Raw genomic sequence first — 14,782 nt, 5'->3', positions numbered from 1 at the left:
TTCTAACTGGTGTGAGATGGTATCTCATTGTGGTTTTGATTTGCATTTCTCTGATGGCCAGTGATGATGAGCATTTTTTCATGTGTCTGTTGGCTGCATAAATGTCTTCTTTTGAGAAGTGTCTGTTCATATCCTTTGCCCACTTTTTGATGGGGCTGTTTGTTTTTTTCTTGTAAATTTGTTTGAGTTCTTTGTAGATTCTGGATATTAGCCCTTTGTCAGATGGGTAGATTGCAAAAAGTTTCTCCCATTCTGTAGGTTGCCTGTTCACTCTGATGGTAGTTTCTTTTGCTGTGCAGAAGCTCTTTAGTTTAATTAGATCCCATTTCTCAATTTTGGCTTTTGTTGACATTGCTTTTGGTGTTTTAGACATGAAGTCCTTGCCCATGCCTATGTCTGAATGGTATTGCCTACGTTTTCTCCTAGGGTTTTTATGATTTTATGTCTTACATTTAAGTCTTTAATCCATCTTGAGTTAATTTTTGTATAAGGTGTAAGGAAGGGATCCACTTTCAGCTTTCTCCATATGGCTAGCCAGTTTTCCCAGCATCATTTATTAAATAGGGAATCCTTTCCCCATTTCTTGTTTTTGTCAGGTTTGTCAAAGATCAGATGGTTGTAGATGTATGGTATTATTTCTGAGGGCTCTGTTCTGTTCCATTGGTCTATATCTCTGTTTTGGTACCAGTACCATGCTGTTTTGGTTACTGTAGCTTTGTAGTATAGTTTGAAGTCAGGTAGCATGATGCCTCCAGCTTTGTTCTTTTGGCTTAGGGTTGTCTTGGCAATGCGTGCTCTTTTATTGTTCCATATGAACTTTAAAGTAGTTTTTTTCCAATTCTGTGAAGAAAGTCATTGGTAGCTTAATGGGGATGGCATTGATTCTATAAATTACCTTGGGCAGTATGGCCATTTTCACGATATTGATTCTTCCTATCCATGAGCATGGAATGTTCTTCCATTTGTTTGTGTCCTCTTTTATTTCATTAAGCAGTGGTTTGTAATTCTCCTTGAAGAGGTCCTTCACATCCCTTATAAGTTGGATTCCTAAGTATTTTATTTTCTTTGAAGCAATTGTGAATGGGAGTTCACTCATGATTTGGCTCTCTTGTGGGCATTTAGTGCTATCAGTTTCCCTCTACACACTGCTTTAAATGTGTCCCAGAGATTCTGGTATGTTGTATCTTTGTTTTCATTGATTTCAAAGAACATCTTTATTTCTGCCTTCATTTCATTATGTACTCAGTAGTCACTCAGGAGCAGGTTGTTCGGTTTCCATGTAGTTGAGTGGTTTTGATTGAGTTTCTTCGTCCTGAGTTCTAGTTTGATTGCACTGTGTTCTGAGAGACAGTTTGTTATAATTTCTGTTCTTTTACATTTGCTGAGGAGTGCTTTACTTCCAACTATGTGGTCAATTTTGTAATAAGTGAGATGTGGTGCTGAGAAGAATATATATTCTGTTGATTTGGGGTGGAGAGATCTGTAGGTGTCTATTAGGTCTACTTGGTGCAGAGGTGAGTTCAATTCCTGGATATCCTTGTTAACTTTCTGTCTTGTGGATCTGTCTAATGTTGACAGTGGGGTGTTAAAGTCTCCCATTATTATTGTGGGGGAGTCTAAGTCTCTTTGTAAGTCTCTAAGGACTTGCTTTATGAATCTGGGTGCTCCTGTATTGGATGCATTTATATTTAGGATAGTTAGCTCTTCTTGTTGAATTGATCCCTTTATCATTATGTAATGGCCTTTTTTTGTCTCTTTTGATCCTTGTTGGTTTAAAGTCTGTTTTATCAGAGACTAGGATTGCAACCCCTGCTTTTTTTTGTTTTCCATTTGCTTGGTAGATCTTCCTCCATCCCTTTATTTTGAGCCTATGTGTGTCTCTGCACATGAGATGGGTCTCCTGAGTACAGCACACTGATGGGTCTTGAGTCTTTATCCAATTTGCCAGTCTGTGTCTTTTCATTGGAGTGTTTAGTTCATTTACAGTTAAGGTTAATATTTTGTGTGCAAACTTTATCCTGTCATTATGAGGTTAGCTGGTTATTTTGCTTGTTAGTTTATGCAGTTTCTTCCTAGCATCGATGGTCTTTACATTTTGGCATATTTTTGCAGTCGCTGGTACCAGTTGTTCCTTTCCATGTTTCTTGCTTCCTTCAGGAGCTCTTGTAGGGCAGTCCTGGTGGTGACAAAATCTCTCAGCATTTGCTTATCTGTAAAGGATTTTATTTCTCCTTCACTTATGAAACTTAGTTTGGCTGGATATGAAATTCTGGGTTGAAAATTCTTTTCTTTATGAATGTTGAATATTGGCCCCCACTGTCTTCTGGCTTGTAGAGTTTCTGCCGAGAGATCCACTGTTAGTCTGATGGGCTTCCCTTTGTGTGTAACCTGACCTTTCTCTCTGGCTGCCCTTAACAATTTTTCCTTCATTTCAACTTTGCTGAATCTGACAATTATGCCTTGGAGTTGCTCTTCTCGAGGATAATCTTTGTGGCATTCTCTCTATTTCCTGAATTTGAGTGTTGGCCTGCCTTGCTAGGTTTGGGAAGTTCTCCTGGATAATATCCTGCAGAGTGTTTTCCAACTTGGTTCCATTCTCCCTGTCACTTTCAGGTACACCAATCAGACGTAGATTTGATCTTTTCACATAGTCCCATCTTTTCACATAGTCCCATATTTCTTGGAGGTTTTGTTCATTTCTTTTTACTCTTTTTTCTCTAAACTTCTCTTCTCGCTTCATTTGATCTTCAGTCACTGAAGGCCTTTCTTCCAGTTGATCGAATCAGTTACTGAAGCTTGTGTATTCATCATGTAGTTCTTGTGCCATGGTTTTCAGCTCCATCAGGTCATGTAAGGACTTCTCTACACTGGTTATTCTAGTTAGCCATTCGTCTAATCTTTTTTCAAGGTTTTTAGCTTCTTTGCAATGGGTTTGAATATCCTCCTTTAGGTCGGAGAAGTTTGTTATGACCGATCTTCTGAAGCCTTCTTCTCTCAACTTGTCAAAATCATTCTCCATCCAGCTTTGTTCCATTGCTGGCAAGGAGCTGCAATCCTTTGTGGGAGAAGAGACACTCCGATTTTTAGAATTTTCAGCTTTTCTGCTCTAGTTTCTCCCCATCTTTGTGGTTTTATCTACCTTTGGTCTTTGATGATGGTGACATACAAATGGGGTTTTGGTGTGGATGCCCTTTCTGTTTGTTAGTTTTCCTTCTAACAGTCAGGACCCTCAGCTGCAGGTCTGTTGGAGTTTGCTGGAGGTCCACTCCAAACCCTGTTTGCCTGGGTATCACAAAAGGAGGCTGCAGAACTGCAAATATTGCAGAACGGGAAATGTTGCTGCCTGATCGTTCCTCTGGAAGCTTCATCTCAGAAGGGCACCCGGCCATATGAGGTGTCAGTTGGCCCCTACTGGGAGGTGCCTCCAAGTTAGGCTTCTTGGGGGTCAGGGACCCACTTGAGGAGGCAGTCTGTCCGTTCACAGATCTCAAACTCCATGCTGGGAGAACTACTACTCTCTTCAAAGCTATCAGACAGGGACGTTTAAGTCTGCAGAAGTTTCTGCTGCCTTTTGTTCAGCTGTGCCCTGCCCCCAGAGGTGAAGCCTGCAAAGGCAGGCGGGCCTTCTTGAGCTGTGGTGGGCTCCACCCAGTTCCAGCTTCCTAGCCTCTTTGTTTACCTACTCAGGCCTCAGCAATGGCAGGCGCCCCTCCCCCAGCCTTGCCGCTGCCTTGCAGTTCGATCTCAGACTGCTGTGCTAGCAGTGAGCAAGGCTCTGTGGGCATGGGACCCTCCGAGCCAGGTGCGGGATATAATCTCCTGGTGTGCCGTTTGCTAAGACCATTGGAAAAGCGCAGTATTAGGTTGGGAGTGACCCAATTTTCCAGGTACCGTCTGTCAAGCCTTCCCTTGGCTAGGAAAGGGAATTCCCCGACCCCTTGTGCTCCCCGGGTGAGGTGATGCCCTGCCCTGCTTTGGCTCACGGTCCGTGGGCTGCAACCCCTGTCCTGCACCCACTGTCTGACAAGCCCCAGTGAGATGAACCCGGTACCTCAGTTGGAAATGCAGAAAGCACCTGTCTTCTGCGTTGCTCACGCTGGGAGCTGTAAACTGGAGCTGTTCCTATTTGGTCATCTTGGAACCTCCCCTCAAAAATTTCAGGGATTTTAAAAGCTTCTTTATATCGCTTAAATTTCATTTAAACATTTCTAAACATGTCTGGCTTTGGGTTTCCTTGATAATTGTTACTAGCATTCTGTTGATGAACCATTTTCAATTGTTAAAAAAAAAGAAAAGATTACTAGAAAGGGGTCTTTTAAAGCTTGAATGTAATGTAACTTTTAAGGTAGCATCAAAAGCTACAGTCTTCAGGTGAAATTGAAGCTTACTGAAGGCATTTAAAATAAATTTTCCAATAATATAATTTTTTTTTACAAGTTAAAACTGGAAATGGATTATCTAGTCTAGTTCACTGGTTCTCAAAGAGAGCCAGGAGGGTGAGAAGTATGTCAGAGTCTGTTGGGAATTTTTATTTTTCACATTTTATATACCCTGTTTTCATTCCTTCTGAATGTGGGAGTGGAAGGGGGAAGTGGAATTTGACAAAAGTCCCTAGGGTTTTGAATATTGTGGTCTAAGGAAAGGCACAGATATACATTTATTTCCCCCTCTAAGAGAAGACCCCAAGGCCAGTTTTACTCCATGAGGAAAATAGTGTGAAAAGAAATTCCATGTTTGTGTAAGAATTTGCCTGGCATAGAAATTAACAAGAGAGTGATATGGGTTAATGGGGGTGGGAGAAGAGGAGAGGAAACGGGAGACATGAGGGTAAGGTCAATAGCAGGAGGAGAGGTGCAGTCTGTATACCCTCCTCCCCATGCCTGGTGGAGGTGTGAGGTCAACATCACTTCACCATGTTATGATTGTCCACTGTGTTATGTCTATGTGGATATATGGCCTCTGGGAAATGGGGTGACTGCAACTCTGCCTTCGGTCAGTAGGAAGGAGTCAGGAGCTCTGGGCAAATGACTGGGTGTGTGCACAGCTAGCTTGCAAATGAGATATCTAAACACAGGTGCATACTTGATTGGTCTGATAACATTTCTGACCTATTTTAAATATGGAAAAATTATTTGTCTTGATTTTGCTGCTTTCACAGATGCGACAATGACTATGGTTATGATCTGAACTCCAGGTATCTCAAGAGAAGAAATAGCTAAACATTGATATTACTCAGAAAAGACCTCTCCTAACTCCCACCTACCCCTTTACATCTTTGACTTCCTGTGTTTTAAAGGCCTGGATTAATCAATCTCTCCTCTTTATACATGCTTTCCAGACATTCTGGAATTATTCAGAACTGGACACCTGTGTCTAGAATCAGTAGCTCAGTTCATCCTGGATTTGCATACTGTGAATAACAGACTTCAGGTGTTCTCTGACTTTATTGAAAGTAGTAGTTAGGGAGAGAAATCACCAGGGAAGGAAAGAAAAATAACACTAATTAGACTATTTGGGAAGCAACAGGCTAGGTAATTTGTTTTATCATCACAATAGCCCTGTGAAGTAAACATTATCATTTTTATAGAGGGGCAACTGAAGCTCAGAGGGGTTAATTGGCTTGTCTAAGGACCTAGCTGCTAACTGGTTGAGTTGGGAGCACCCCCAAATCTGCCTGACTTCAAAACGCATTGCCTTTCTCTGCATGGCCACAAGTGATTAATACATGTAACAGAAAGCTAGTCTTGAGGCCTGTGTCCCATTGAGGGCCCGTACTAGCCTGAACATGTGAAGTCTTTGCCTTGGATGGGCAGACACTCAGAAAGCCCTGTCTGTAGTCTGTGCTGCTTGACCTTTTCCTTAGCATGATCTTGCAATGTTATGGGAACACCTCAGTGTCTTCTGGATATGCACAATTCTCATTGCTAAATGCTAAAAATGTGATTCTCAATGCTAAAAATGTAATTATTATATCTGAGTTTTATTTCAATTTTGAAAATGTTTTTATTTCATTGTATTTTATAATATTTTATAGAAAAGTTGCAGAATGAGTACAGAGAGTTCAAACATCATCCTCACCCAGTTTCTGCTAATATTTATAGCTTACCATCACCATGGTACGGTTGCATTTAGTATCTCTAGTCTGTGTCGGTTTCTCAGCTCTTTTTAAAATTACCCTGCCAGTTTTAAAGATGACTATTCAGGCATTTTGTAGAACGTCCCTCCATTTGGGTTTGTCTGATATTTTTCTCAGACTGAGGTAAAGTGCCCTACTCATCACGTTAGGAGTTCTGTGATATCAACATGACTGGTCACTGGTGACGTTAACCTTGATCACTTGGTGAAGGTGGTGTCTGCCAGGAACATTGTAAAGTTACGATTTTTTCCCCCATTTCCACACTTTGTTCGTTGGGAGCAAGTCATTATGTCCAGTACAAACTCAGAGGGAGGGAAATTATGCTGCACCTCCTGGAGGGTTCCCCACATTTTGCCTGCTATAGTTAAAAATTCTCAGCCCTCCAAATTTCGTATTCATAAAAGCACACAAAAATAACTCCCCGGGCCGGGCGGGGTAGCTCACACCTGTAATCCCAGCGCTCTGGGAGGCTGAGGCGGGTGGATCACGAGGTCAGGAGATCGAGACTATCCTGGATAACACGGTGAAACCCCGTTTCTACTAAAAATACAGAAAATTAGCCGGGCGTGGTGGCGGGCGCCTGTAGTCCCAGCTACTCGGGAGGCTGAGGCAGGAGAATGGCGTGAACCCGGGAGGCGGAGCTTGCAGTGAGCCGAGATCGCACCACTGCACTCCAGACAGAGGGAGACTCCGTCGGATAGGACAGGACAGGACAGGGCAGGCTCCCGCTCTCTCATCTGCAGTCTCCTCACTAGCCCGCTTTTACTCTATTCACTTCCCTGCCCTGAGCAACGTTGCCGATACTGGTCGTCTTGTTCCTCAGAATTGTGGTCTTTGCTGCACACAGCACCCTCCACGGTGTAGTTTGTGCTTCCTCCTGTCTCCGAACGCCTAAATTGCAGCACCAAAAAGGCCACAATGACTGGTGAGCAAGACTCCTCTTCTTCATGTTTGTGAGGAAGGAGGCTGGCAAGACTGTGAATTTGTGTACATTTATAAATTGTGTTCTTGTTACACATGCTTATTAAAAACGTGCTTGATCTGTTCCGTTTCTGACTATCTGAACTAATTCAGCTCATTAAGGTTTACGGCCACATCTTCTACAGCGGCGTTGCCTTGACGCCATCTAGTGGCAAAATAGGAACAAGTCTGAGAAGCATTTTAAGAAGTCTTGAGTACAGGAATACAGAAGATTTGCAAGAGAGATGTAGAATAGGGGATGGAAGATGGAACTGTACTGAGTGGTAGCAGGACAGGGTGATTTTTTGGGTGAAAGTGCCAGGTTTTGGAAACCAATGCTTGTTCTTTGTTTAATATTCTTATTATAGACTGCTCTGTTGACGCTGAGTGTAAAGCCATAACTTGCCCGTAGGAGGGTGTCTTTGGATGCTTGCATCCCACTTGATCTTTCATCAGCTTTCTTTTCTTGGTTCAGGTACTGGTAAAGTAGCTGAGGGCTCAGAGCCGTGGGGAATAGGAGCATGAATAGAAGGGACTTTGGTACAAAGACTCATGGTAGTATAATGCCAGACACATTTTGGTTGTGTCAAAAGTAAAAACCATACTGTTGCTCTGGTAAAGTGGATGGCACGGAGGCTGTTACTCTCCACATACACCCCTTCATTGCACCTCTTGGTGTGGATGCCGATAGGCTGAACAGTTCTGCGTGGAGATGAAGTAGCAGCCGTGGTTCACAGATTTCTCTCCTGCCTCACCTCTCCTAGAATTTGTTACTCAGCAGTTGACATTTATCCTGTCTTCTCCTTGTTTTTGCTTGTTTCCTCACCCTATCCTTCCATTTGTTTTCATTGTTATTGCAATAAGCCTTTGCATAGGTGTAAATATAGCTCTCATGTTTATATATTCAAATTACAAACATATTAAAACCATTAATTACTTGCCTCGTCCACCAGAACGTAAGCTCCATGAGAGCAGCAACTTTGTTTCTTTCCACTGTATCCCAAGAGCTTGGAACAGAGGACTGGCACATAGTAGTCATTAATAAATATTGGTTAAATAATTGAAAAATGTCATGCTTTCCCCTTTTTTTTTTTTTTTTTTTTTTTTTGAGACGGAGTCTCGCTCTGTCGCCCAGGCTGGAGTGCAATGGTGCAATCTCGGCTCACTGCAATCTCCACCTCCTGGGTTCAGGCAATTCTCCTGCCTCAGCCTCCTGAGTAGCTGGGACTACAGGCCTGTGCCACCACGCCCAGCTAAGTTTTGTATTTTTAGTAGAGACGGGGTTTTACCATGTTGGCCAGGATGGTCTCGAATTCCTAACCCCAAGTGATCCACTTGCCTTGGCCTCCCAAAGTGCTGGGATTACAGGTGTGAGCCACTGCGCCCGGCCCATGCTTTCCCTTTATGTAACATGAGTTGCCTTGCATTTGCCACTGTTTAAATTCTCAGAATGTCTTACTTAGGTTTTGTGGAGTTAGGTCGGGTGGAAGTAGGATTTCAGGAGACTGTGCTCTAGGCTGTCTGGAGTTTAGTTCTTTCCTTGGGAAGGCCATTCTGTAATTGTGTCTCTGTACCTAATCTCAGATCTCAGGCCAGTGTCAGGTAGATGTAAGTGAAGGAGGGATTGTTACCTTCAAGAACGTTTCTTCTGTTCACAGTTGTAACATCTTTACCAGAGAAGGGATTTCAGACAGTAACAAAATCTGAGTTGTGAGAAGTGAAATGCTCTGCCATGATACTAATACCATCCTCAGGGATTCTGACACAGCCAAGAGCAGTACATGTTAATCAGCACTAAAGGAGGGCATCTCCTGATTCAGCACTGAGACCCTCCCCTCCCCAGCCACGTTGGCTGCTGCCCTAGGATTGCTGATGCCCATTGCAGTGGCTGAATTTCTCATTGGCCTGGTTGGAAATGGAGTCCCTATGTCTGGAGTTTTAGAGAATGGGTCAAAAAAAAAAAAAAAAATGTAAGAAGTTCCTATAAATCCTCATGATTCTGGTAAGTAGCCACTTTCTCCTACTCAGGCTGATCATGTTGGATGTAAGTCTGTTTCCACTTTCCCAGAGCAGTGGTTGGCTTTATTATCTTCATGTCTTCTGAGTCCTGGTAAGCCAGGCCAACATGCAGTTTGCCACTTTCTTCAGTGGCTTCTGCTGCATGGAGATCATGACCTTTGCCCCGCTGACTTCTTGTAGCTGAAAAGGCTGGGTTTTTGGTTTTTGCTAGTGTCTTTCAAGATCACTTTTTATTTCTCAGCTTCTGTTGGCTGGATGCTTTAAAAACCATTAACAGGAAACAGCAACATCCTGCAACCCATTTTAAATCTGTTATTTTTATAGATTGCAGTCCAGTGCAGGAAACTGGTTGCTATTTGTGATGTTTCTGCTCCACTTGTCTTTTTGTATAGACATCACAGGAAGATGGAGGACCACACAGCTGTCAGGAGGAGGCTCGAGCCAAGGTGCTCATTGCTCTGAACTTCCCCTTTGACATGGTTTCTGCCTTGGCCAGCCACTTTCCCATAACCTTCTAATCTCCTTCTGATCTCACCATTCTTGCCATCTCTGCAAAGCTCATGGCTGTCTATACTTCACTTTCCTCTGTTGTAATGGTTATGAGGAATCAGACTTGTCAGAGAATTCTGTAGGAGATGAGATGTGTTTGGAAACCCTAGAGGCCATGGCTTGGGAGAAGGATCTAATCAGGTCCTTAACTGTATCATTGACAACAGTAGAAATAACTAGATTTTAGAAAAATAAAATTTTTATTCTCAATTCTTCTTATATCTTTTTTGATTTTGAAGCAAAACGAAAGGGTAACATGAAAAACAGGCTAGAAACTGGACCTTATTGCTCTATAAGCAATGCAAATCACATCATTTTAATAAACTACTGAAGTCAAAACTGAGTTTTCATATTTTGCATGGAAAGTATCACATTTTAAAAAATTACTGCAGATAATCTAATTTTCCTTGCCAATACGCTATGTTTTTGATAAAAGGAAGTAGAAAATAGCTATAGTTTGAAACTAATGTATTTTAAAAAGAGGTGAACCTGTATGTTAATTGCTGGATATTTTTTAGGCAAGCACTTTTCTTAGTGGAATTAGCTAAATTATTATCTCAATTTTCCATGTGGTTTAGCCTCTCAACACTGGTAGTAAACTAGTCTGTCAAAAACCTTTCTTTATATTTCTGGATACTTTGATTTTTTGACACCAGACTAGCTTTCTGGAAACATGCCAGTTGGCTACCAGGATCTGTGGCAAATTCTACTGCCAGGCTAGATTGGGGCAGGTGGGCAGAGAGAGGCACTATGTCTCTATCAGAAAGTCGCCAAAGAAACCCTGCTTTTGGACAGGTTCAAGCCTCATCTAGATTTTTAGGCCAGTAGAAGATCGTGACCTTCTCTGCCCCTCCATAGCCTACAGCCAGAGTTTTAGAGTGCTAGGTCTTGCAGCTGGGTGGAGATGATGTACAATGAATGCCACCTGGAGGCAGGGACTGTGTATTACAATGGCACTATCCCCAGTGCCTAGTACACTAGTTTGACACAAAATAAGCACTCTGTAAATTTAATCCGAAGGAATGGAAATCTAGTCCTACAATCCATTCAGTTATTAGTAGAGCAACTGAGGCCCAGAGAGGGGCAGTGGCCTGCCTGCCTACAGCTTCATAGAGAATTCTCAGCATGCTTACTTTTTTTTCTTTTTTTTCTTTTTTGAGATAGAGTCTTGCTCTGTCGCCCAGGCTGGAGTGCAGTGGTGCAATCTCGGCTCACTGCAGTTTCCATCTCCTGGGTTCAAGTGATTCTCCTGCCTCAGCCTCCCGAGTAGCTGGGACTACAGGCAGCCACCACCATGCCTGGATAATTTTTATATTTTTAGTAGAGATGGGGTTTCACCATGTTGGCCAAGCTGGTCTCAAACTCCTGGCTTCAGGTGATCCACCCACCTTGGCCTCCCAAAGTGTTGGGAGTACAGGTGCGAGCCACCATGCCCGGCCCAATGTTGTTTTTATGAAAATAAAATTTCTTTTTTTATATATAGCATATGAGCTCATAACTGGCACTATATAGCACCTGAGCATGTTTTGATTTGACCTTTCTTGTTGAGGGGCCTTGCTACATTATATCCTGGTGTCTAGACTTTGGCCCACGACCTTTGAGATGGAGAGCCAGTGTCTCTGGTACTGTTGGCAATCTCTGGGTCTACACCCAGAGTTCATTCATGTAGATGCAAATACAGAGCGTGTCATAACTTTCAACCTCTCTGTTCCTCGTCACAGCTGTTCAGTCTTGCTTGAAGACAGATTACAGAGGGATAAGGCCAAATCCAGATTCTGTGGTGTGCAAATTTACCCTGGTGTGTTATTGCTGCTGGGGGATCTGAGCTCAGCCAGGAGCAGTGAGAGCCTCCCCTCCCCCGTCATGCTGAGCGCTGGCCTAGGACTGCTGATGCTGGTGGCCGTGATTGAATTTCTCATCGGTTTAATTGGAAATGGAATCCTTGTGGTCTGGAGTTTAAGAGAATGGATCAGAAAATTCAGCTGGTCCTCATATAACCTCATTATCCTGGGTCTGGCTGGCTGCCGGTTTCTCCTGCAGTGGCTGATCATTTTGGACTTAAGCTTGTTTCCCCTTTTCCAGAGCAGCCGTTGGCTTCGCTATCTTAATGTCTTCTGGGTCCTGGTAAGCCAGGCCAGCTTGTGGTTTGCCACCTTCCTCAGTGTCTTCTATTGCAAGAAGATCACCACCTTTGATCGCCCTGCCTACTTGTGGCTGAAGCAGAGGGCCTATAACCTGAGTCTGTGGTGCCTTCTGGGCTACTTTATAATCAGTTTGTTACTTACAGTCCAAGTTGGCTTAACGGTCCATCATCCTCCCCAAGGAAACAGCAGCATTCGTTATCCCTTTGAACACTGGCAGTACCTGTATGTATTTCAGCTCAATTCTGGAAGTTATTTGCCTTTAATGGTGTTTCTTGTTTCCTCTGGGATGCTGATTATCTCTTTGTATACACACCACAAGAAGATGAAGGTCCATTTAGCTGGTAGGGGGGATGCCCGGGCCAAGGCTCACATCACTGCCCTGAAGTCCTTGGGCTGCTTCCTCTTACTTCACCTGGTTTATATCGTGGCCAGCCCCTTCTCCATCACCTCCAAGACTTATCCTCCTGATCTCACCAGTGTCTTCATCTGGGAGACACTCATGGCGGCCTATCCTTCTCTTCATTCTCTCATGTTGATCATGGGGATTCCTAGGGTGAAGCAGACTTGTCAGAAGATCCTGTGGAAGACAGTGTGTGCTTGGAGATGCTGGGGCCCATGATCTAGGAAGAAAAGTGTGGTCAGGGCACTCTTGGGACGCTCTTTTGATAGCTGTCTGTAAGGGAGCTGCCTTCCATGTCTTTTAAGATTTTCCTTCTTTTACACCAATTTAATGAATGAGCAACAGAAAATACAGATCAAAACTCAATACTATTTCTCTTTTGGCAATGCAAAGTACATTTTTTTAATGTACCACAGAAATCAAGGGTAGGGCTTCATGTTTGGTAAAAGAGGTATTATATTCTCTCTACGTATAGCAAATAATTCATATATAAATGGTGTTTTTCCTATTATAGAAAACAGAGATTAGGAACAATTCTGTCTACCTGTAGCAAATAATTCATATATAAATTTTGTTTTTCCTAGTATAGAAAACAGAGATTATGAACAATTATAGTGATCATTAATTTTTATGAAATTTCACCTGTACATTAATGTTAGTCATTTTAGATATGCTTTTTAAAAAGTATCAAATAATGTCCCCATTTCTCTGCTGTAATGAGTCTAATTATCTAACTGAAAAACAAAACAAAACATCTTTATATTTCTGGAAGTTTCTTTGAGCCCTAACCTTGGCTTTCAGAATAAAAGTCTGTTGGATGCCATGATCTGTATTAAGCTCCAAGGCCCAGGACCTGGAGTGGGGCAACATGAGGGTGAGGAGCACTTGCTTCTGCTTAAAAAAAAAAATAGACTGCTTTTGAAGAGCTCTTGCTGTCTGCTCTTCAGTCATTTAGCCATTGTGCCTGTCTACTGTGGCCTCACCACAGCTTACAGTCAGTTCTAGTGTGCCGGGTCTTTGAGGTGGAGTGAGATCATTTAGAATGCCAGATCCATGGCAGCAGGAACCATGTCTGTTTTTATTTTCTCCCATGTCTCTGTGACTAGAACACTGCCTATCGCATCATAAACACTTAATACATATTTTGTAAATGATTGAGTAGCTGCTCTAACTGGTTTTACGATGCCTCCTTTGTATTATCGGTAAAGAAACTGAGGCCCAGAGAGGGGCGGTGGCCTGCCCAGGGTTTCATAGAGAGCCTGTGGCATTGCTGGGACTAGAGCTGTTTCTTTACTCCTGGTCCAGGGCTCTTTCCTTTACAACATACTACTTTCCTAACAAGCTAGCTTTGTCTTTCCCTCCTTGGAACCCCATGCCTCTTTCTTTTTTTTTTTTTTTTTGAGACGGAGTCTCGCTCTGTAGCCCAGGCTGGAGTGCAGTGGCCGGATCTCAACTCACTGCAAGCTCCGCCTCCCGGGTTCACGCCATTCTCCGGCCTCAGCCTCCCGAGTAGCTGGGACTACAGGCGCTGCCACCTCGCCCGGCTATTTTTTGTATTTCTTAGTAGAGACGGGGTTTCACCGTGTTAGCCAGGATGGTCTCGATCTCCTGACCTCGTGATCCGCCTATCTCGGCCTCCCAAAGTGCTGGGATTACAGGCTTGAGCCACCGCGCCCGGCCCCCATGCCTCTTTCTATAGACTCTTCTACGCCCCTCTTTCTCTACCTTCTTTCTAGCCTTCTTTGTTTCAGTTCCAGGGGATCTGAAATCCAAAGAACAACACTTGATGTTCTTAAACTTTTTTTTTTCACTTCCTATGATCAAGGAAGTGAAAATCTATTCATTAATATATTCTCTCAAACCTATCTTTTTCTTACCTGAAACTGAGAATCGAGGTACATGCTGGGCACGTGTGGATATCAGTCATCACGCAGCGGGAGAGTGGTTCCACTGCCACTGTGAACTGTGTGAGGTCAAGTACCATATTTTGTGTCCTGGGAAGGATCATATTCATTCCTTTTAAAAATAAAGGTGCTTCTGCTTGGTTATATTTTTTTTATTAGGATGAATTTTCATTATGCCATTTCTACTTTTTTTACAGATGTCCTTTGTGACCAGTTGTAATAGTGACAATAGTATTTAACATTTGTATTGGGCTTTACATTTTACCAGACAATCTCATGTATAGTCCATTATCTCATTTGATTTTAATAGCAATCCTATGCAGTTAGCAATTTTATCCCCAAATCACAGGTGACACAACTCAGGCTGGAGTGATGATTTGCCCAAGATCATGAACTTGTAAATAATGCAGATGGGGCAGACCCAAATTTTTTGACTCCGAGTCTTGTACTCTTTCCAGTAAATCCTAAGTATCTCATTGTTCATACTTACAAGACTTCAAACTAGGATTAGCCTGTGGAACTTCCCTCAAGTTTATGAGTATTTTTACACACAGGCAATAAGCAACTAATCTTTCAAATTTGGTATTGATGGGATCTAAGATCTAAAATCACAACAGATCAAAGTTTATGATCTGCTTTTCTTAGTGACAAGGTATGGAATCAACCTAAG

General features: G+C 42.8%; 1 protein-coding gene across 1 annotated transcript; it reads left to right on the top strand.

The window, feature by feature from the left end:
• The first annotated feature begins 1 nt into the window (after position 1).
• Positions 2–13,606, top strand: LOC105471262 (taste 2 receptor member 5). The gene has a single exon (XM_071094354.1). It carries the CDS (start codon positions 11,267–11,269, stop codon positions 12,425–12,427), a length of 1,161 nt encoding a protein of 386 aa, XP_070950455.1. The 5' UTR covers positions 2–11,266; the 3' UTR covers positions 12,428–13,606.
• The last annotated feature ends 1,176 nt before the right edge of the window (positions 13,607–14,782 follow it).

This window comes from Macaca nemestrina, chromosome 4 (genome assembly GCF_043159975.1).
Source record: "Macaca nemestrina isolate mMacNem1 chromosome 4, mMacNem.hap1, whole genome shotgun sequence".
In the NCBI taxonomy this organism is placed as follows: domain Eukaryota; kingdom Metazoa; phylum Chordata; class Mammalia; order Primates; family Cercopithecidae; genus Macaca; species Macaca nemestrina.
This window is presented reverse-complemented; position numbering and strand designations above follow the sequence as displayed.

What these genes read in the sequence shown, in the direction of transcription:
- LOC105471262 (XM_071094354.1), top strand. Translation starts at nt 11,267, where the DNA reads ATGGAGAGCCAGTGTCTCTGGTACTGTTGGCAATCTCTGGGTCTACAC.